The 23,055-nt window shown below is 35.6% G+C and overlaps 1 protein-coding gene across 3 annotated transcripts in view; it reads right to left on the bottom strand.

Moving 5' to 3' along the window:
* Positions 1–1,613: 1,613 nt before the first annotated feature.
* The window catches only part of LOC135215554 (phosphoserine phosphatase-like), a 56,229-nt gene continuing 34,787 nt past the window's right edge, over positions 1,614–23,055 (bottom strand). For 2 of the 3 annotated variants that reach the window (XM_064250393.1, XM_064250394.1), the window contains exons 2-6: positions 11,485–11,632; positions 8,887–9,021; positions 5,968–6,113; positions 5,415–5,576; positions 1,614–3,764 (exon numbers count right to left, since the gene is read on the bottom strand). In XM_064250393.1, coding sequence (XP_064106463.1) covers positions 3,664–3,764; positions 5,415–5,576; positions 5,968–6,113; positions 8,887–9,021; positions 11,485–11,632 — 692 coding nt within the window. In that variant the 3' untranslated portion in view covers positions 1,614–3,663. Of the gene's footprint in view, positions 3,765–5,414; positions 5,577–5,967; positions 6,114–8,886; positions 9,022–11,484; positions 11,633–16,121; positions 16,330–23,055 lie in introns of all 3 variants that reach the window. The other variant, XM_064250392.1, reaches the window with a different exon arrangement.

Genomic DNA, 23,055 nt, shown 5'->3' with positions numbered 1-23,055 from the left:
AGATGTGTTAAATACCCGGAAGTACTTGGCACTGTCTTTTCATTTTTAACTTTCCTAATGGCTTCAGCTAATAAAGTGTATAGATGCATATATACAAAATGCATAATGTATGTTTGTATATGTGTATATATGTGATATAAATATGACATATATATTCACATATATACTTATACATACGTACTTATACACTGTACATAAGAATGTCTTTTACTGTAATACAACAGTATAATATATAAACATATACACACCGGCATGAGCATATACATATGTAAATATTCATTTTTACATCTGCGCATGTACATGTACTTATTTACAATATGTAGATGTGCATATGCATATATTTATATGTACACATGTACCTATACGTGGTATATATGTACATGCGTGTGAGTGTGTATGTGTACGTGTGAGTGTGTATGTGTACATGTGAGTGTGTGTGACACGCTCCTTTTTCTAAAAACTTCCTCACCCATCTCTTTTTCGCTCTCCTATCCCTCTTCGAGTGCATTGCAACTGCCAAGTAAAATACAGAGGCTCTTGCACCAGCTTGCATCCTGACGAGTTTGGACAGTTTCCCAACTGTTTGCAAACAGTTTCCAAGAAACTGCTTGCAAACTTTTGAAACAATGTTTCCTAGTGTGGACAAGCCTTTAAGTTGTGAGATACGAGAACTTCTCTCTCTCTCTCTCTCACATAATCTACTGTAAACGTAATTAAGTAAGCCTACTGGAATGCATAATATTTTTAATTGGTTCTAGTTCCACGTTGGCCGAGTGCATTTCGCGCTCGGCTACCATTCCGGTGGTCCGAAGTTCGATTCTCGGCTCGGCCAACGCGGAATCAGAGGAATTTATTTCTGGTGATAGAAATTCATTTCTCGATACAATGTGGTTCGGATCCCACAATAAGCTGTAGGTCCCGTTGCTAGGTAACCAATTGGTTCCTAGTCACGCAAAAATATATCTAATCCTTCGGGCCAGCCCTAGAAGAGCTGTTAATCAGCTTAGTGGTCTGGTAAAACTAAGATATACTTAACTTTGTTGGTTCTGAGAACTTTAGTGGTCATAGCAAGAAACATCATTATACTTAGAAGATGCAACAAAGAAAAAATTAAGCATTCCATCAATAGAAGGATACTATATAACAAACTCTATGGACAGTACTCAAAAGTATGTAGTTTAACAAAAATTAAATGATGAGAACGATAAGCTTCTTGTAAAGTGTATCTAGCAACGCTCTAATCCAAAATATATTTTAATATATTTGTACCCAGGAGCGTTGCCCCCAGAGCTTTCTTTTCTTTTATCACGGAAGCTTACGAAATAAGCTTTATATATTGCATGTGACTTTAATCAGGCTTGTTAGATGATCTCAGTTTATCATCGTTACACTGTAATAATTACAATTGCAAAGCAAAGCAACATTTACATTTTTCAAGCAGATTATCGGGCATGTTGCCCCTGTCTTTCCACGATAGCCATGGGCTTGGCTTGACAGCTCAAGTTTCATAAAATAAAAAAAATAAATAAAATAAAATCACGTTCTATTTTCACTTATTTGTCCCAGGTACTTTCATGTAATATAATTAGGTCGGGTTTTACTAACACAAATAAAAGATTGTACATTTTTATTAAATTATAAAATGAATATTTCATATTCACTGCAGACTTACTGGTGCAGAAAAATCCAAATGACGATAATAGTTCGTGATTTTCGAGTACAAATCTTACTGATGTTCATCACAAATGATATTAGGTAGTCTCTGGCACTTTAAAGAACACCGCCAACTAAACTATATAGGTCACTGAATACCAGACATCTAGAAGAACTACGGTCCTTAAGTCGGCTTGTTAATGACAATTCATCTCTCATGTTTTATTGGTTAAAAGTAAGATTTTTCTAGGTGGCACTTTTCAGTCACATATCTAATTTCCATTTGTTTAATGTTAGTTTCGAAGTTGAATGCTGTTTAAGTTATCTTTTACAAGGCTTTTCTCGAATCTGTTTACAAAATAAAAAGAAAAAAATCCTTGATATTATAAGCATTTATACTTTTGAAGGGAGCTTCACAAGACCCTTTCGAGGTTAAACGAATTAACAAGAATCACGCGCCATTTCGGAACTCTGTTAGACAAGATGCATGTAAAAGGGTATTACATCATTTATAATGATATAGCCAGATTGATAAATCAAGAATAAAGTTCAAAACCTTTTTCATTCACAAGTGATTTCTAAAAATAAATACATCAGATGCAATATAAAAAAATATATCTTCTACACCTTTTTTCAGATAAATATATTGTAAAGGTTGCGCTTAAGAAGCCATACAACATTCACGTATAATAGAGAGATTGTTTAAACTAACATGGAGAGGTACAACAGCGTTTTCTTTCTGAAAATGGATTTTTATTCCACAGAGGTACAACTTTTTTTAATCTTAAGAAAAAACACACAACACTACGAAAATATAACGTTATCCACTCAGACCACTTCCTGCTACCTTAAGGAAGTGACTTGGTCAATATAGGTACAGAACACTTGCAACTGAATAAATGTTTTTATTAGGAATATATTTTGCAATGTCATGTTTTGACTGTAAAAGAGTTTATAAAATCCTTCCCATTCCTGATGAACAAAGAAAGAAAAATATGTTGTTACATATACTTTACTATTCCCAACTGCAATAAAAAAAAATGTTGAAAAAATTTGTACAAAGTACTCCTGCACTCGTTCCCCAAAATTTTAAAGGAGGGATAACTACATTCTACAACGATGTCACATGAAGTAACGTTTGTAAACCATTGCAGTACACAATTTCCTAAATCACAGCTTGTTAATATAGCCTACTTTCACAACGAAAGGGCTGGAAGAAGTTACAGAGTTTCAAATAATTTTTTGTCATTGACATGACTAAAAATGTCCGAATGAAAAAAAAGAATAAAAAATCACATGGTTTCAGAACAATACTATTGAAACTACTACATTACACACAGCCAGTTATGAAAGGTCACTTTTACATAACATTTCTTTTGAAAATACAGCAGTCACAAAGTTACTTCCCAGTCACTTTATAACACTACAGTAAGAATATATATATATATAATCATGAAATTACAAACACTTACTCAAATACTACAGTTCTAGATTTTTCTTGTACATGAGAATCACTATGTAGTAATATAGAGCGGAATAATCTTTCTGAAGAGTACAGAAACTATTACTAATCCATGAACACAACTACCACAGTCTTCTTTAGAAATAAGAACAGTGGGTCCCCTTGACTACGACCATGCAATACGCGTCGTGGATGTAAGATACCTTAAATTAGGAAGTATCTGCTTCATTATGTGCCACAGCAAAGGCAGGAACAGGTAACGTGTTATGACGCATGACCCTGCCAACACCTTCAGACTGAGAGCATATCATGGTATACAAGTTCATCAGTAACTGAACATTAGTCAGACGATACTGTCGCTAATAACTCCACTTACCGGAAGACTTTTACTGCACTTTACTCTAATTAAGTGACTAACTTAGGAACAATGCATCAAAATCAAACAGTAGGGGCACACTGGCCTACTGTTCTGCATTACGATCCATACACCATGCTTGGCTCAGAGATCTTCCAAAGGTCGAGAATGCACAAAGAGAGCAACGATATCACTAATCTTCTCTTTCTAATTCATCAATTATAGTTGCAAAATCATAAACATACCAAGTCGCCGCTTTCTGGACTGATTCCCTGACAATGTTGCCACCAAAACCTGCAAGAATTAAAAGCAAAAGTCAATCTTTTTTGAGCTGATGGGGAGAGGAGAATGTCATAACTTTTATTGCTGCAGGAATCAATCAGTTAAGTTTTGTTACGAAGATAGAGCCATAGACAATTTTTATAATACAAAACACGAAAAAAATTAAAGTGTAAATAATATAAACGCACGGTAAGATGCCTGTAGTATTACATAGCGCAATTTTCCCCTTAAAATATTTCTAGAGGATTTAGGTAAAATCCCCCTTTTGAATTTGTAGCCAGTGAAACTGAAGGAAATTTTATGATTTTGTCAGCATGATTGGTTTCATTACTCACAGTCTCCTGATGTTTTCTTGATAATGAAGTCATTAGAGCCCCATGTGCAGCAAAGATCCCATTTCATTGTCTTGTGAATTTACTTTGGTTCAGTTATGACTACATTTTTGTCTAGGTTGTTGAGTTGTTGAGCAAAATCAAAGTCTGGTATACTTATCACCCTTCCCAACATTTAGAGGCTATAACTTGGTTCATTTAGATACTATAACTTAATCTATGTATGAGCTATAGCTTAGTTCATTGAGAAGCTATAACTTAGTTTATCTAGAAGCTATAACTTGATACATTTAAAGCTATAACTTAATTGATTTAGAGGGTATTACTTAGTTCACTCAGAAGCTATAACTTATCTGATTTAGAAGCTATCTTAGTTCATTTAGAAGCTATAACTTAGTTCATTTAGAAGCTGTAACTTACTTCTTTCAGGAGCTATAACTTAGTTAATTTAGAAGCTATAACTAGTTCATTTAGAAGCTTAGCTTTGTTCATTCAGAAGCTGTAATTTAGTAAAATAGCTTAGTTCATTCAGAAGCTGTAATTTAGTTAATTTAGAAGCTATAACTCAGTTAATTTAAAAGATATAACTTAGTACATTTAGAAACTATAGCTTAGTCCATTTAGAAGCTATAACTTAGTTAATTTAGAGGCTAAAACTTACTACATTTAGAAGCTATAACCTAGTTCATTTAGAAGACAGTTAGAAGCTATAACTTAGTTCATTCAGAAGCTATAACTTAATTCATTTAAAAACTACAACTTAGTCCATTTATAAGCTATAGCCTAGACAATTTAGAAGCTGTAACTTAGTTCATTTAAAAGCTGTAACCTGGTTCATCATATAGAAGCTATAACTTTGTTCGTTTGGAAGGTTTAACTTAGTTTATCTAAAAGCTATAGCATAGTTAATTTAGAAGCTATAACTTAGTTATTTTAGAAGGTATAACCTAGTTCATCTAGAAGTTATAACTTAGTTTATTTAGAAGGTATAACTTAGTTCATTTAGAAGCTATACCTTAGTTCATTTAGAAACCATTGCTTAATTCATTCAAAGCTATAACTTAGTTCATTTAGAAGCTATAACGTAGTTCATCTAGAAGCTATAACTTAGTTTATTTAGAAGGTATAACTTAGTTCATTTAGAGGCTATAACTTAGTTGATTTAGAAACCATTGCGTTAGTTCATAACGCTGATAACTTAGATTAAGATATTAGAAGCTATAACGTAGTTCATCTAGAAGCTATAACTTAGTTTATTTAGAAGGTATAACTTAGTTCATTTAGAAGCTATAACTTAGTTGATTTAGAAGCTGTCACTTAGTAGACTTACCTATGAAGGCATCAGCTGGAGGACAAGCTTCCATGTCCGTTGCTCCGTCGCCAATCATGACGACGCTGGAATATCCTTCGCGCTTTTTGAGCCACGCTATCACCTCTGCCTTGCCACCCGATCTACTCGTCAGCTGAGCTTCGTCAAATCCACCATATTCTCCTGTTGGGTTTCAGGATGGAGATATATTGCGCCATAAAGAAAGAGATGACTGCACTCGTTGTCATCATTATTTTCTGGCACTGCAGAATGCCCTAACCAGGGACGTAAATGATTCACAAAATTGTTGCAAATTTAGCCAGGGTCCAACCTTGAATTTAGGCAATGCCATTACGTAAATTGAGGCTAGGAAATCACATCAAAATACTTTAGTATTTAAAGAAAAAAATGCGTGAATATACCCACCATCATAAAAGAATATCAATCAGTTGGAGAAGATGTTTTCCAGTGGGATATTAAGCAAATTTAGCCTTGGCCATTACGCAGACTGAAACTAGGAAATCACATCAAAATATTTTAGTATTTAAAGAAGAAAATGCCTCAATATACGAACCATCATAAAAGAATTTCAATCGGTTGGCGAAGATGTTTTCCAGCGGGATGTTTAGCATCTTGGCGACGGGAGCGATCAGGGACCTAAATCCTCCAGACACCAGGTACACGTCTGTGTCGCGTGCTTGTAAAGCTGATACCAGTTTACTGAAAAAAAAAAAGAGAAGAGGAATCAGCCACTGTAACTGGAAGTAAAAGAATCAGTCGCTGTAATTATAAGATGAATCAGACTCATTAAAAGTAGAAGAATCAATCACAGCAATCAAGAGAAGAAAAATCAACCACTTTAATCAAAAGAAGAATCAATCACTGTAATTAAAAGTAAAAGAATCATTCACTGTGATTATAAGAAGAAGAATCAACCACTGTAATTGAAAGTAAAAGAATGTCACCGTAATTAAGAGAAGAAGAATCAGCCACTGTAATCAAAAGTAGAGTCACCCGGAAAGCACCTCGTCATGATATGAACATCATCTTTACAACAGGTAGAAAACGGCAATAATATACAACGAAATAAAAACGCTGCGATTATGAAAAATGTACTTAGATAAAAATGGCGATCGAAGAATTAGTACGGCAACAGACAAGATTTACAAGAAAGGTAAATCAATGGATAGGTAGTAAGAAACACCAGATTTAGCTTTGAACTTTGAGATCATCACGTGTGCATTCCGCAAGTATAAAACTGGAGCGCGTAATAATAGTAATAAATCAGGAAATAAAATCTTCGGTATTATGAAAAAAAGAGCAGAAGCTCCTATAATTAATTACCAATAAGGCTCGGCTTAATATGAAATCTGTCTAGATTTCATATTAAGTCGTTAACAAAATTGTCGTGAGTTCTACCCTTCATTACGGTGCTCATGATATCAAGAAAAAGTAATAGTAAAGATAATAATAACAATAAACTAGTCAGTATACTCAGACTACTTTATGGACGGTTCGAAAGTCAAAATATAACCGAAATATTCCATCATACAACGAGAAAGCAGGATGTCCCAAAAACTGAAACAAAACGAATTACATACTGAGTGCTCTGTCTCTCTGTCGTCTGTCTGTCTGTCTGTCTGTCTCTCTCTCTCTCTCTCTCTCTCTCTCTCTCTCTCTCTCTCTCTCTCTCTCTCTTTCCTCTGAAGATTCGCCGTGCGAATAAAGTCAACTTTTTTTCCTCTGTTCATTATTGTGGGACTCTCTCTCTCTCTCTCTCTCTCTCTCTCTCTCTCTCTCTCACATATTACAGAAGTTCGTGACTGCTGGTGAGTTTACGAATATTTGCCATTCAGCAATCCTTCCTCCAGGTGGCTTATCATTGATTTGGCGAATAGCGGTTCTGTGTAAATTCGGATTTTGTTCGTTCGGTTGCAACCTAAGAAGATTCCATTGGCATGAGATCCCAAGTGGATTCAGCATCTTTCGTCCGATGACCCGAACATGGTCAGACGGGGCACTTGTTTAGATGCAGTGTCGTGACGGTGTTTTCCGTTGTTGAGCCATGGAACATTTATGATTTTAGTCCGGTTGAAATGGAATTTGTATGAATGAAATGGAAACGTACTTGCAAATGTTTGTGCGATGGGAGGGGCGAGTGAATCGAGGTTTGTGAACTCTTTGGAAATGTTATTGAAAGGCACGAACTGCCTGGTGAGAGGGACACAACACTTGCTGGCGTTTAGGTTTTCGCCGAAGAGCTAAGCGAAGTGACTTTAATACCCTAACGTGTATTCTACCTTTTCATTTATATTTTTGAATATTGTATATTATTCCCATTTTCTTTGAAAAATGAATTCCGGGGTTAGGGGACCTGCCCCATGTTTACTTGTTACATTACAGAGTGTTCTTTTTTGTTTGACAGATGATTCGTGGTTAAAGACACAGTCATGAGAGAGAGTGTGAGACTTAACTGAACGTTAAACATGTTGGCTTTGAGATGACGTAATTGGTGACGGCTGCTTTTTGCTAAATAACCAGTTTTATGTTAGATTTGTTAAATAAATTGTATTTTTGTATTTTAGGGTTTAATTTTAAATGCCTGTGTTATGAGAGAGAGAGAGAGAGAGAGAGAGAGAGAGAGAGAGAGAGAGAGAGAATGGGCAGATTCTTCTTCACTGGATGAGTCCTTAACATGCACATAATCCCGAAAGCAGATTCTCTAAGAAATCTCATCATTGACACTATTACTCAATTGGGTAACAGCAACACATTTCTATACATATATGCGTAAATATACATACATACATATATATATATATATATGCATGTATGTATATAATATATATATATATATATATATCTATATATATGCTAAATCTATCTATATTATATATCATATATATATATATATGATATATATATATAATAAATCTATCTATATTATATATTATTATTATATATATAATATATATATAAATATATATATATATATATATATTGCTAACTCATTGCACAAACTAACGTCAAAAATGAAGTTGACAAGACACTGAGTTTAGACGTATTTCAACACAGGCCCCTCGCCACGCCACCCCCCACCCCCAACAAGGAACGAAAAAATCCTTAGGCGTTAACAAGCTTCAAGTTGTTTAGATCTTGTTATTTCAACAGGAGCAAATATTTATTGAATGAATGGCAAGAAATGAATAAAGAAAACCATGCAGAATTGTAAAAGAAGTAAAACTATATCTCAGAAGTTTACCCACTTTGACTCTTTTTTTTATTCTTTTACTTTACTAGAGCTATGCAGTTAAAGCCTACAAACTGTTTATATAAGCAATGATCATCAGTAAAAATTGTACAGATCTGCATAAGATTTTAATACATTATGCAGTTCTGACTGCATGAAAACTGGAAATATTACGTCTTTTGTGCAATGCTGTTGCATTATTTTTTATTTATTTTAAGGGTGGTATGAAACCTTCGTACTTACTCAACATCTTTGGTTAATTTGGGTGGGTTGGCTTTGATAAAACGCTGCACTGTTTCCAGATTGGGTCTTATCAGGTTTAACCTGGCGCTGAGGGCGTCTCTGAAGTCCATTCCTCCTTGCATAGCCTGTATTGTCCTGCAGAAGAAAATGTATAATTACAGGTTGCGAGAACTTGACGTGACTAGACGTCAAGAACAGACTACTGGTTCTTGAAAAAAAGCATTTTGAGTTGAATAACAGGTTCCGTTTACGATATAAGTGACGGTGTTCGGAGAGGAAGACACAACGAAGATGAAAATGAAGGTGCTTGGAGAAAACACAACAAAGAAATGAGAAATTTAACCAAACAACTGATAATAACTGGTATATATGGGCAGGACATCGAGGTAGAATGGAAGAGGGCAGAATGGAAAGGTAATGTGATCAGAGATCTAAGAGAATTGGAAGAGGAGGATCCTGAGAATAATGGGAGAGATGCAGCACTCAATGAAACGAGGAGAAGTCTGGTGCAAGCGGCCATGAGTCACCAAGAGTCATGAGAGTCATTGTAGCGCGTGAGTGAGGGTAACTATGTACCATTTCTGCCGTTTAATCATTCTGTTCATTTATTTACTCATTTTAGTAGGAGACAAAAGGAAGGAACACATTTTATCTATGGTTAAATTAAGCTAAAGTAGCGTGGAAGAAACATGTTTATATGAAGTGGATGATAAGACGAGCTGAACTATTTCCAGAAGGGTGACAAGGAAATTTTGCCTTTAAATTTTGAAAACCACACTCTTTCAAGGGGTGTGGTCTGGACGTGTATGGATTGTATACGAGTATACAGCGCGATTCCGTACCTACACAGGCATCTATCCATATATATAATATATATATATATATATATATATATATATCTATATATATATATATATATATATATATATATAATATATATATCGAGCTACAATGTCCTTTAATATCTAATTCGCTCTACCTCGGAATTAATATATTTTCATATATGCTTAACCGAAGGGGAATTTTTTCTCGATAATAGATTTGCCTGGACCAGGGCGCGAACCTAAGGATCCTTTCAAACCCAGGAACGTCAGTGAAGCTTTTACCTACTACACCACCGCGAGAGGCTAAAAAGTTCATGTCGCCTCTCACCCTCATATATTAATTCCGAGGTAGAGCGAATTAGATATTAAAGGACATTGTAGCTCGATATATGTATATGAATCACGGAAATGTGATATGACTTATATATATATATATATATATATATATATATAGATATATATAATATATATCTTATATATATATATATTTATCTTTATATATATCTATATAATATAAATATATATCTACACACACACATATATATATATATATATATATATATATATATATATATATATGTGTGTGTGTGTGTGTATGTATGTATGTATGAGTGTGTGTTATACAATCTTTATAGTAGCGCAAGGTCATGGAAAGGAATGATACTCATATATAAAAACGGGAAACAAAAGAAATTTCGAATACATATTATATACGAAAAAAATGGCACTAAGAACAACAAGACAACAGATATGAGTATAAGAGGGAGAGAGGAAACAGGTGAATAGGAAACGAAAACGAAAAGCAAATGCAAAGCAAACATCAGTGAGCGGAAAGGTTGGTAAGCTACAACTACGGTTCAAGTAAGTTTATGAAAAATAAATAAAGTTTTCATATCAAAATAGACCTGTTGGCAGGATAAACCATCAGAGATGAATGTGGACAAAATTGAGAAAGAAGAAAGAGAGAAAACCCTAAATACCAGCCTCAAAAACTGATAGTGAAACATAAGAGATATATGTGTACAATTTATATATGTAAAGTGTAAAAATTGTCTTTTTCCCAATATAATGTGAATAAGTGAATGGGATGAATTAGTCTTCTGTCAGTTTTAAAAATGAAGTTTCCCACTTTAGAATTCCAACTTATATTCACGTCTCTTTTGTGGCTGAAATACCTGTCACAGGCATCTGAATTAGCCAATGATCTTCTTCACTTGGCCCTTCTAAAATTTGTGTTGTCATTTTGAAAAATGAAAGCTTCAACGGACAAATTTTTCGCCAAACAGAACTTGAACACGTTTTCAACAGTAGGCGTAAAATTAGCTGAAGTTTATAATCTGGTAAATCATAGTTGCAAATTCGTGTAAATAAAAAGTGGACATACGATGAAAAAGGTTCATACATCACCGACAGTTGAAATAAGTAAATTGAGGTAAATGAAAAGACAGAGCATCCTTCACTCTGAATGATAATTCATAATGAAAATCGGTGCAAATGAAAAAAGTGGACACATGACGACGAAATGGTTCATGGATCACCAACAGTTGAAATATGCAAATTGAAGTAAATGAAAAGATTGGATCTCTAGTAAAGAAACTAATGCAGCTTAAGCACTGTATTTTCATTTGTTGAAATACCGACGCGGAAGTAAAGATCGTTTGCTAATTCAGATGCAACTGACGGATTTTGAAACTGAAAAAGAGGTGAATAGAAGTTGGAATTCTAGATTGGGAGATTGGGAAACTTGAGAATTCTTGCGCTCTGGATAACTTACAATTTCTTGACCTCCTCGGCTTTGCCGCAGAATTTGGCTAGCTGGTCCAGCCCCTCGTCGGTGATGACGGTGGAATCGACATCGAAACAGACGGCGTCGGCGGATCGCCATATCTCCCGACTTTCCTGCAGCGTCGGGAGGCTGTAGCCTGAAGGGGGAGAAGAGCAGGAGAGAATGACAAACTGGAAAAGATCTAGATGAAAAGGTCTAAGCACAGAAAAAGTTAAAAAGTTTTATATATATATATATATATATATATATATATATATATATATAATATAATATATATATATTGCATTAAACTACAAATGTCCTCTAATATCCAATTCGCTCTATCTCGGAATTAATATATTTTCACATATGTTAACCGATGGGGAATTTTTTAGTTGACAATAATTTCGTTCTCTCGTGGATTCGAACCAGCGGACAGAGGAGAAATCAGGACTTCAGTGAAGTTACCGACTCGGCCAACAAGTGAGGCCGAGTCGGTGACAACACTGATGTCCTGATTTCTCCACTGTCCGCTGGTTCGATTCCACGAGAGGACGAAATTCTTGTAAAAAAAAAATCCCCTTCAGCTAACATATATGAAAATATATTAATTCACTTGTAGCATAATGCATGTACATGAATCACGGTGATGTGATTACAATATATATATATATATATATATATATATATATATATATATATATATATAATATATATATATATATATTATATATATATATATATATATATATATATATATATATATATATATATATATATATATTATATGTTCACATAATAACTGTTTCATGTTCGTTAACATGCATAAATACCCAGACATACACACACTCAGACACATACGCAAGCAAAGCAAACACACACACATATGTATAGATGTTAATTATATACATAAATTGTTTAAAATCGCATTCTAAGCCTTTACTTATTTCTGCTTTACAACGTAATCTAAGCCTGCTCAACTAAGCATTATTAACGAGGCTTCCCCGGCATCATTCACAGTGAAAGCTGCTTCGAAGCACATGTGTTAGTTAGGGTAAGCGTCGCAGGAAATGTTGATCCCAGGCAATAACTATTCGCATACGGAAGTGACGCTTGAATAATGACGCGATGACTCAAGCATCATTGAACGCTGACGCTCTTTAGATACCTCGGTGGTTTGCAAACTCTCTTTCTCATGGGCACTTTCTTTTGTGTGTGTGTGTGTGTGTTCTATGTTGTCGTTTCGTCCTTGTTTGACGGAAAGGTGCATCCCATTTTCTGTTGAAGTTTTTTTTTTTACTTTTGCAGTCAAAGAGTCTCAGTATTTTGTGCTCTGTAACATTTCAAAATTTCAGCTGTCTGGCTGGCCACATTTCCCAACAAAATTCCCCTCAGAAGATGAGCTAATTAGGAGCTCTGGGTAAAATCAGTATCTTGGAAGCCTATTTTCTCAGAAGGATATGGAAAATACAACTTCTACAGTAAAAATATAAAATGGTCAGAAATTAATGAAGAATTAATGAAGAATTAAACAAAGATTGGGATAACATTTTCGTAAGTGATGACATAAGGGTAAATACGGAGATATTATATAAAATATTGGAGAAAATAGTGGAAAAATATATACCGAAGAAGAAAAGTAAACATCATTCATGCATACCAAGAGACAGAAGGATCTTGTTCCAGAAAATCAGAAAGTGGAAAAAAGGTCTTGCAAAAGAAAAAAATGCATGGAAAGTTATAGAACTAAAAAGTAAGATAGAAAATGCAGAACAAAAGATTATACAATCAAAAGAAAATGAAAAACGGGACTTGGAAGAAAAAACCCTATTAAATATCAAGCAAACCCCAAACTATTATACTCATATGCGAAGAAGATGAATAAAAGAAGAATAGAAATAGGCCCTCTGAGAATTGAAGGGAGATTAACGAATGAAAAAAAGGAAATTTGCAACATACTGGCAGAACGATATAAGAGAGAATTCACCCCTAGAATAGATAATGAAGATAATGATATAGAAGTAAGGGATGAAAATAGTGAATATTTAGCTGACATAGATATTAATGAAGCCGATATTGTGCAGGCTAATTGAATGAAATTAAAAATGGAGCTGCTGCAGGGCCAGATGGAATTCCTGCTATTTTGTTAAAGAAAGTAGTTCATTCTATCGCAAAGCCACTTGCAATATTATTAAGACAAAGTGTAGATACAGGCAAGATATATGATGAGCACAAATTAGCATATATTACCCCTACTTTCAAAAGTGGATCAAGACTAGAGGCAAGTAATTATAGGCCTGTGAGTCTAACATCACATATTATGAAAGTGTATGAAAGGGTAATGAAGAAAAATATTATGAAACATTAATAAAAAATAATTTGTTTAATAAAGGACAACATGGTTTCGTACCCGGAAAAAGTACACAAACCCAACTGTTAGTCCACCGTGAGAACATATTCAAAAATATGAAAAGCGGAAATGAAACAGATGTGGTTTATTTAGACTTTGCAAAAGCTTTTGATAAAGTAGACCATAATATATTAGCGAAGAAAATTAGAAAACACAATATCGTGGATAAAGTAGGAAAATGGTTAAAAGAATTTTTACACAACAGAAAACAGATAGTTATTGCAAACGACGAGAAATCGATGAAGCCAAGGTAATATCCGGTGTGCCGCAAGGTACGGTGTTAGCTGCAATACTGTTTGTTATTATGATTGAAGACATAGACAATAATGTTAAAGATTCGGTAGTGAGTAGTTTCGCAGATGACACAAGAATAAGTAGAGAAATTACTTGTGATGAAAGATTAGGAACGCTATACAAAGAGACCTTAACAAAGTATATGATTGGGCAGAGGTAAATAGGATGGTATTTAACTCTGATAAATTTGAATCAATAAATTATGGAGACAGAGAAAGAAAGCTATATGCATATAAGGGACCTAATAATGAGACCATCACAAATAAGGAAGCAGTTAAAGACCTTGGTGTGATGATGAATAGGAACATGTTATGCAATGATCAAATAGCAACTCTGTTGGCAAAATGTAAAGCAAAAATGGGAATGTTGTTACGGCACTTCAAAACAAGAAAAGCTGAACACATGATTATGCTTTATAAAACATATGTTCGTAGTCCACTTGAATATTGCAATATGATATGGTACCCACACTATCAAAAGGATATTGCACAAATAGAGAGTGTACAAAGGTCCTTTACAGCTAGAATAGAAGAAGTTAAGGACCTAGACTACTGGAAAGACTACAATTCTTAAAATTATATAGTCTAGAAAGGAGAAGAGAACGCTACATGATAATTCAGGCATGGAAACAGATAGAAGGAATAGCAGAAAATATCATGGAACTAAAAATATCAGAAAGAGCAAGCAGAGGTAGATTAATAGTGCCCAAAACTATACCAGGAAAAATAAGGAAAGCACACAGGACATTAATCCACTACGCACCAGCATCGATAATGCAGCGTCTATTCAATGCGTTGCCAGCTCATCTGAGGAATATATCAGGAGTGAGCGTAGATGTGTTTAAGAATAAGCTCGACAAATATCTAAACTGCATCCCAGACCATCCAAGATTGGAAGATGCAAAATATACCGGAAGATGTACTAGCAACTCTCTGGTAGACATTAGAGGTGCCTCACACTGAGGGACCTGGGGCAACCCGAACAAGATGTAAGGTGTAAGGTATGGGTGAAAAATGGCTTACGCCGACGTTAACCAACTTTGGGGTGAACTGAGAATATCAGCGAAATCTCAACGTCAATGATAATGTCCACGGAGTTGGATAATATTATTAACATCGTGGAGCCTAAACGTCAGTCGAAAGCTCAAAAGATCGAGACACTTTTAAAGTTGTAAAACGCTTCAAAGAAAAACACTAATTTCTACAAGTAATTCTTCACGTTTAAACTATTTCATCATTCGTGCACCCGAATGAAACCGAGGAGGAAAGGTTGATAAAAGGTTTTTTTTTTAATGATCCTTCACTATTCACGAATGTTATGCTTCTGAGTCAAACACTGTAACTACCGGCTTTAAACAAGCGAGCAAGAATACCGAAGGCGAATAAACATCTTACGAGTATAGTAAACCCAAAGGCACTAAATTTCATTCTCTTGCATTAATGACGACGTTTTAGAAAGAGAGGAAAACAATTTCATTTAGTCTTTATTTACATATTAACTTTAAGGGACATTCATTAACTTCAGTTACTCTTCCTTAGAAATAAGGAGGCGCCTTTAATATTAAACCAACACTAGAATACTGTTTATGAATTCCGTTCGCTATCCGGCTTCCAAAATAAGTCGGATTTTACACATTTAACAAAAGTATTGCTACTCTCATTACTCATGCGAAAAGTGACTTAAATTAAATTTCCACGTAATGCAATGATAAATATATATAATCTATATATAAATAATATATATATATATATATATATATATATATATATATATATATATATATATATATATATATATATTCTCGACAAATTATGTACAAACATGCGAGAGCTCATCCTAAATAAGTACCAAACACCCTAGTAATCCCGGTCGATAGAGAGAGAGAGAGAGAGAGAGAGAGTTGAATAAGGTCAACAGGAACATCTGTGACGAACTCCCTTACCTGTCTCACAGGTCCCGAAGGGGGAGGACTTGGATAATGTGGCCGTTAGAGGCAGCGACTTGAAAGGATCGCAGAGGACGAGGGACTTCTTCCACCGCAGAAAGACTACGCTACGCCCAAACATGATACTAAATTTATTCTGGCTACACAAACAGACGTCCCAGTCAATTCGGTCTTTGGTGGAGGAGGAAGCAGATCTTGCTCGTGCCTATTTTCACCAGCATCGAATTCATTGCAAAAGGAAACAAGCATGAAAATAATGGTAGTCGAAATCATAATGCTAAATGAGAAGTAACAAAAATGAAAAACAAATTCTATGGTTGACAAATGACAAAATGAGAATGCTTCTTGCTAAATATACTTTTGTTAATCTTCTAAAACATATTTAAGTATGTCTAGTGCAGGCTAATTAAATAAAAGAGAGGCAGGCATTTCTATAGAAGCTTGCAGAGCAGGAGTTCCAAAAACTCAAATTGAGGAAAGTTCTGTATTTTCTTTTCTGAAAGCCCGCAGTCAAGGGGGCGCTACACCTCAGTTATCAGCCTGGCAACAGTGAATGGCATGAATCTCTCTCTCTCTCTTAAAATTATTCTTATTCTTTTATAGTTGTTATAATTTTCTAAAAAAAATTCTTCATTTTAAATTATTCTCTCTCTCTCTCTCTCTCTCTCTCTCTCTCTCTCTCTCTCTCTCTCTCATTCTTTATAGTTATGATTTTCTAGAAGATTCTCAATTTTTAAATTATTCTCTCTCTCTCTCTCTCTCTCTCTCTCTCTCTCTCTCTACTATCTATCATCTTTTATAAGTTTTAAAGATTTTATAAAAATTTCTCCCCCCAATTTTTAAAATTATTCTCTCTCCTCTCTCTCTCTCTTCTCTCTCTCTCTATCTCTCTCCTACTAATCATCCATTCTTATTCTTTAAATTATGATTTCTAAAAATTCTCAATTTTTAAATTATTCTCTATCTCTCTCTCTCTCACTCTCTCTCTCTCTATCTCTCTCTCTCTCTCTCTTATTCTTTATAGTTATGTTTTTCTAAAAAGTTCTCAAATTTTAAATTATTCTCTCTCTCTCTCTCTCTCGTCAAAGGAATGAGCCAAGAATTAGGAGGTTTCTTTATTCAGCCTGATTAGGAACTGTCTGCAGGTGCAGGTGTAGTCTCCGCAAAATGAGTCGACCACACAATCCAGGAAGTCCCTGTGCACCAGAATGAATGTTCATGGCACATCCTCGTGTAGATATATTCCACAAAAGGCCACAAAAACGTAAAAAAAAGGGCTACCCGTTTTCTGAATCCAAAGCCGGGTGGGCAACAGCCCAACAACAAACAAACTCAGTCGCGACGAATCACTTCCTCTCCAAATCTGTCCAAGGTGAAAGGAATCAAGTCGCCTCCTCCGCTGTGCATGACCGGTGCTTGCTTCAGGAACTCGTAGTCAAATGATTTGATCGAGAGAGAGGAGAGAGAGAGAGAGAGAGAGAGAGAGAGAGAGGGTAGGGGTCTGGATTGTCGATGGTTGCACTTGTTATAGGGAATGGTATTCAAATGTTAAACTGATTTGGTTAAAAGTGTGAAAGAGATGCATGGGGGTGGGGGTGGGGGTGGGGGTGGGGGTGGGGGTGGGAAATGATGCATGTTACAGGGTATTAAGACGATAGATTCAGAATGAGAGAGAGAGAGAGAGAGAGAGAGAGAGAGAGAGAGAGAGAGAGAGAGAGAGAGAGAAGGGTGGGGGGCATGGAGCCTGGGGTTTAGAGAGGGTTGTGCATGATACAGGGCATTCAGATGATGGACCCAGAATGAGAGAGAGAGAGAGAGAGAGAGAAAGGGGGGGTGGGTGGGCATGGTGACTGGGGTTTAGAAAGGGTTGTGTATTTTACAGGGATTGGAATTAAAATGTTAAAACTGATTTTATTAAAAATGAGAAAGAGATGACGGAAGTTGGAGCATTTTAAAAGGTATTCAGATGATGGATGGATGGATGGATGGAGGGATGGATCGATCGAGAGAGGTTTTTACATATCTTGTTGCTTAAGGTGCTACAGTAAAATTAATGTTAATATTGCACAATATATTCCAGTTCGTTTACAGTCAACAGCATCATTAATAAACGAAGCAGCGAACGTATCTTTTACCTTTACTTTCTCTTTTAGTGTTCATGTTAAAACTGACCACTCCCTTGTTGTTATCATCTTAATTCTACCAATCTTCAACCTAGTTTTGTCCGCCTCATTAAGGTAACAATTTTTCATTATATCCCTAATGTTGTTGTTATGGACGGGACGGATGAAATAACTTTCTGTTTTCGTCAAAGTCATATGATTAATGATAATGACTACAAAGTCCATTTAACAAATAAAACTTTTCCGTTTAACTGCGTGTCATGTTCGTTCATTTTCATGACTGACGAAGCGTAACTCACAGAATAAAAACTGGGCTAGCGACAGGGATAAATTGGCAACATACATTGCCCGTTTTCATGAAAAAATTGTTTGGGAAAAATGATACAACGAATAGTTAGGACGTATCACAAAAAAGCAGAAATGTCGAATAATCACTGAACTGGTTTAATGTACACCCAGTTACCAAAGTGGTGTCGCCCCGCCAGGCCCGGGTCGGTGAGATGATGCCCTCCTAGCCCTGAAAGTGGCCCATGTTCAAACAACCAGTACTAGTTAGAATGGTTCAAGGAAGAGGAGAGGAGGGAAATTACGGTAATCAGCACGCAAAAAAAAAAAATGCAATATTGAATGAAATGTATATGGACAGAGAGAGAGAGAGAGAGAGAGCTTTTATTCCTGTTTAGTTATTAATCTGACGGATATACTTGAGACCTTCTGCTTTAAGAAACATGTTATCATATATTTTTTTGGAAAATAGTTATCATGAAATCTTATCACATCGTATTGTTTTTAATCGTTATCCCATTTTCTAAATAAAAATGCCTTAAATATAGTTGGAACTGACTATTCATATTAATATCATTCAGATGAAAATATCCTTTTTAATTATCCTATAAGCAGCTATATTTTCTCTCTCTCTCTCTCTCTCTCTCTCTCTCTCTCTCTCTCTCTCTCTCTCTCTCTCTCATTCTGTCCTCCGTCTTATATCCCCTGGATTGACTATTTAAATAATGGTAAATGTTTGATATGTCATTTGGATGTGGCCAAGGATCACAAAACCGTAAATGGCTACTCTACCAACTTGTGCTAGGCTGTATCTATTTTTGCCCGTTTGACTAGACTATAATTACCTGTATTACCAATAATATACGAATCTGCATGGTCACAAAGAAGTTACACACCAGATTTTGTAGCCGTGGGTTGTAAAAGTCATAAAAGCATTAATTTTTTAAGGATATTATTTTATTAATTAATCTATGCTAAGAACACATTGCTGGATATGCTAATCTAGTACAACAGGAATTGTATTTATGGCATAACTTAGTTGAGTTACCAGTATTTGAGTGTGATGGGCCACTTAGCTCCACCCCTCACAACCATCTACTATGAGATTCAGGGTCTCTGTAACACGGTTTTTTGGACTTTGCTCCTTGTCAAAGCATCGGATGTAGCTGAAAGTTGACATATGTATATTTTACAACAACACACAAATTTTGTCAGCATTATCAATAACCTGAACCCGATAGTTTTAATTTTTATAGAGTAAAAATGATCTAGCCGACGCCATGGCCAATGATTACGAGCCAAGAGTCGAAAAACATTCATTACGTAAGAAAGGTAAACACCTTTTGACGAAATGTTGCCCCGCCCATCCACCACACAGAAACTTCATCGGCTCTGAAACCCAAAGACTTTATGAATGGCGGAACGATACATAGATGTGGGTGGGGTATCAGTGCTAGCGTAGTATTACTACTGTAGCAATAGTGTCGCAACATAATAGCAGTAATATACATGAATTAAACATTTAGGCCAACTGCTGGGATCCTTGAGGATCATTGAGCACTTCTTACAACTGCTCGAGAAATTAGTTTTTATAGCCAGAAGTTAAATTTTCTAATCCAACAATGCCCATGGTAACCTTCAGTGTTATCCTGAATTATAAAGAGGCGAAAGTGGGTGGAGCCTCATGAAGTCATCATTCTGACGATAATTATTGGTGAAGGTTTAAAGCCAATATACGGTACCGGCTATTTTTTTTTTCAGTAAATAGGTAGATAGCCAATAAATAAAAATTGCTTGACATTGGATATAGCAGTTATCAAATCAAGCTTGTCTACTATGTTTTTGAAAATTACCAACTATTCCCTACATCTTGTCAATCTGATTGTGACCTATAAAGTAGACTGTAATTTCTTGGGAAACCTATTTTGGGAGTTAGACTAATAATCGAAGTGTTTTTGTATTTATTAACATATTTTGTTGGTTTGTTCATTATGACAACTATCAGTGGAGAAGTTCCAGAGTTCATAAAGGTGTACTGCTTTGCTTGTATTTGAATTTGTTTGTCATTGTTGCCAGAGGTTTAGCCTTCGTTACGTATAGCCAATCATCCATCGAGAAAGAGGGAAGAAATGCTGTCATAAGTTACGTAACGAGTGCGTTCGAAACCTTTTCTCTGAGTAAGTTGGCCCGTCTTCAAAAAAAGTCACTTTTACATTATAAGTACCAAATTTATTCAACCTACGAAATGCAGAATACAGTCAAAATTTATGTGTAGATATAATATGTATTCTGAATTAGCGTTATATTTATGAAATGCATAGATAAAAAGTTATTGCGAAAAAACCGTGTTACAGAGGCCCTGAATCTCATAGTTGGCTACTTTTAGAAAGTATTTCAATTTGCTCTATTTCTTATATTATATTATATCTATATATCAGATCGGTCACGTCTTAGCTAACCACCCTCCTCTCGCCCCTCCCGCCCCCCACCCGCCCTGCCCTCCGGCTCCAGCTTGCCCAGTCACTCTGCCTTTATTCGTGGCTTCAGCGGTAACGTCCAACACACCTTGTTGGTGTTCCCCCTCCAAGCTATTCAAGAAACCCACCACTTTCGATATGTCCAGTTCATTAACCTTTTACGTAGCCATGTTTTTATTTTTTGTAGTAAAATAATTGTAAACATTTGGAAAATATAATGGCGTATGAAATACTGTAATCTGAGTATTATTTTACCTTCCAAAAAACATTCATCAGAACGATCTCATAATAACTGTAAGACATTGAAATCCCGGACATGAGGATGCGGGGATAGAAGGTTATTTATAATAAGGTGGGTGTTAAAGGTGATGGGGGACAGGTGACAATGGGTGACTTTAATTTAGTCTTGACGGGTTCGCTTATCAATATTTATAAGGTAATGATAGTAATGCCTTTACCGATAGCAGTTAATATCAATGATTCTGAGTCGCCATCGCGACTGGGACATAGCGTTAAAGGGTTACTGAGTTCATCTTTGTCCATCTGGTTAATGTCTGTAACTATCGTTAACGTTATGATTCCTGGTTTTCACACGAGGTAACGTGCCACACACAGCCATGGACGAGCTGTATATAAAGCCATGGCGGTGAGGGGGAGTGGGGGGGGGGGGGGGGGAGGAGGAGTGGTTAGCTAAGACGTGACCGATCTGACCAGATCTAAAGTCTATTACCAAATATTTTGAGACACCAAATAAAATGTTAATAGTATACGGTTTTGCAACACCAACATGTTTTATACCTCACCATCATGTTAATGCACCGATGCACACATTTCACTACATTTCATTTCACATAATTTATTTGCACAAATAGTTTCGGAAATAATATAATAAATATTCTATAATATACGAAATATAACAAATTGAAATACTTTCTAAAAGTAGCCTAGATAGTTGTGAGGAGTGGAGCCAAGTGGCCCATCACACTCAAATACTGGTAACTCAACTAAGTTATGCCATAAATACAATTCCTGTTGTACTAAATTAGCATGTCCAGCAATGTGTTCTTAGCATAGATTAATTGATAAAATAATATCCTTGCAAAATTGATGCTTTGATGACTTATACAACCCACGGCTACAAAACCTGGTGTGTATCATCTTTGTGACCAGACTCGTATATTATTGGTAATACAGGTAATTTAGTCCAGTCAGTCTAGGGCAAAAATAGATACGGCCTAGCACAAGTTGGTAGAGTAGCCATTCACGGTTTTGTGATCCTTGGCCACATCCAAATGACATATCAAATATCTACCATTATTTAAATAGTCAATCCAGGCGATATAAGACGGAGGACAGAATGAGAGAGAGAGAGAGAGAGAGAGAGAGAGAGAAAATACAGCTGCTTATAGGATAATTAAAAGGATATTTTCGTCTGAATAATATTAATATGAATAGTCAGTTCCAACAATATTTAAGGCATTTTTATTTAGAAAATGGGATAACGATTAAAAACAATACGATGTGATAAGATTTCATAATAATTATTTTCCAAAAAATACATGATGTCATGTTTCTTAAAGCAGAAGGTCTCAAGTATATCCGTCCAATTAATAACTAAATAGGAATAAAAGCTCTCTCTCGCTCTCTCTGTCCATATATATTTCATTCAATATTGCATTTCTTTGCGTGATTACCGTAATTTCCCTCCTCCTCCTTTTCGAACCATTCTAACTAAGTACTGGTTGCTTGAACGGGACCACTTTCAGGGCAAGAAGGGCATGATCTCACCGAGCCAGGCTTTGCTGGGCGACACCACTTTGGTAACTGGGTGTACATGTGGAAATGCAGAAGGTGGATTTCTCCATATTTCTGTCCTTGTGTGAAAGATTTTTGTTTTCAGTATTCTTGGAAATTCTGAAAGAAAAATTGACAAAATCATCGAGGCAATCACGACTTTCTCTTCTCACCACGCTCACGCCCACTCCATGTCGTAATTTGTCAGCAAGGATGGAGACTGTTATTTGAATTAAATGCCCTGCCACTTCA

This window comes from Macrobrachium nipponense, chromosome 5, assembly GCF_015104395.2.
Source record: "Macrobrachium nipponense isolate FS-2020 chromosome 5, ASM1510439v2, whole genome shotgun sequence".
NCBI classification, from domain to species: Eukaryota; Metazoa; Arthropoda; class Malacostraca; order Decapoda; family Palaemonidae; genus Macrobrachium; species Macrobrachium nipponense.
The sequence above is the reverse complement of the archived record's forward strand: the minus strand, read 5'-3'. Positions and strand labels throughout refer to the sequence as shown.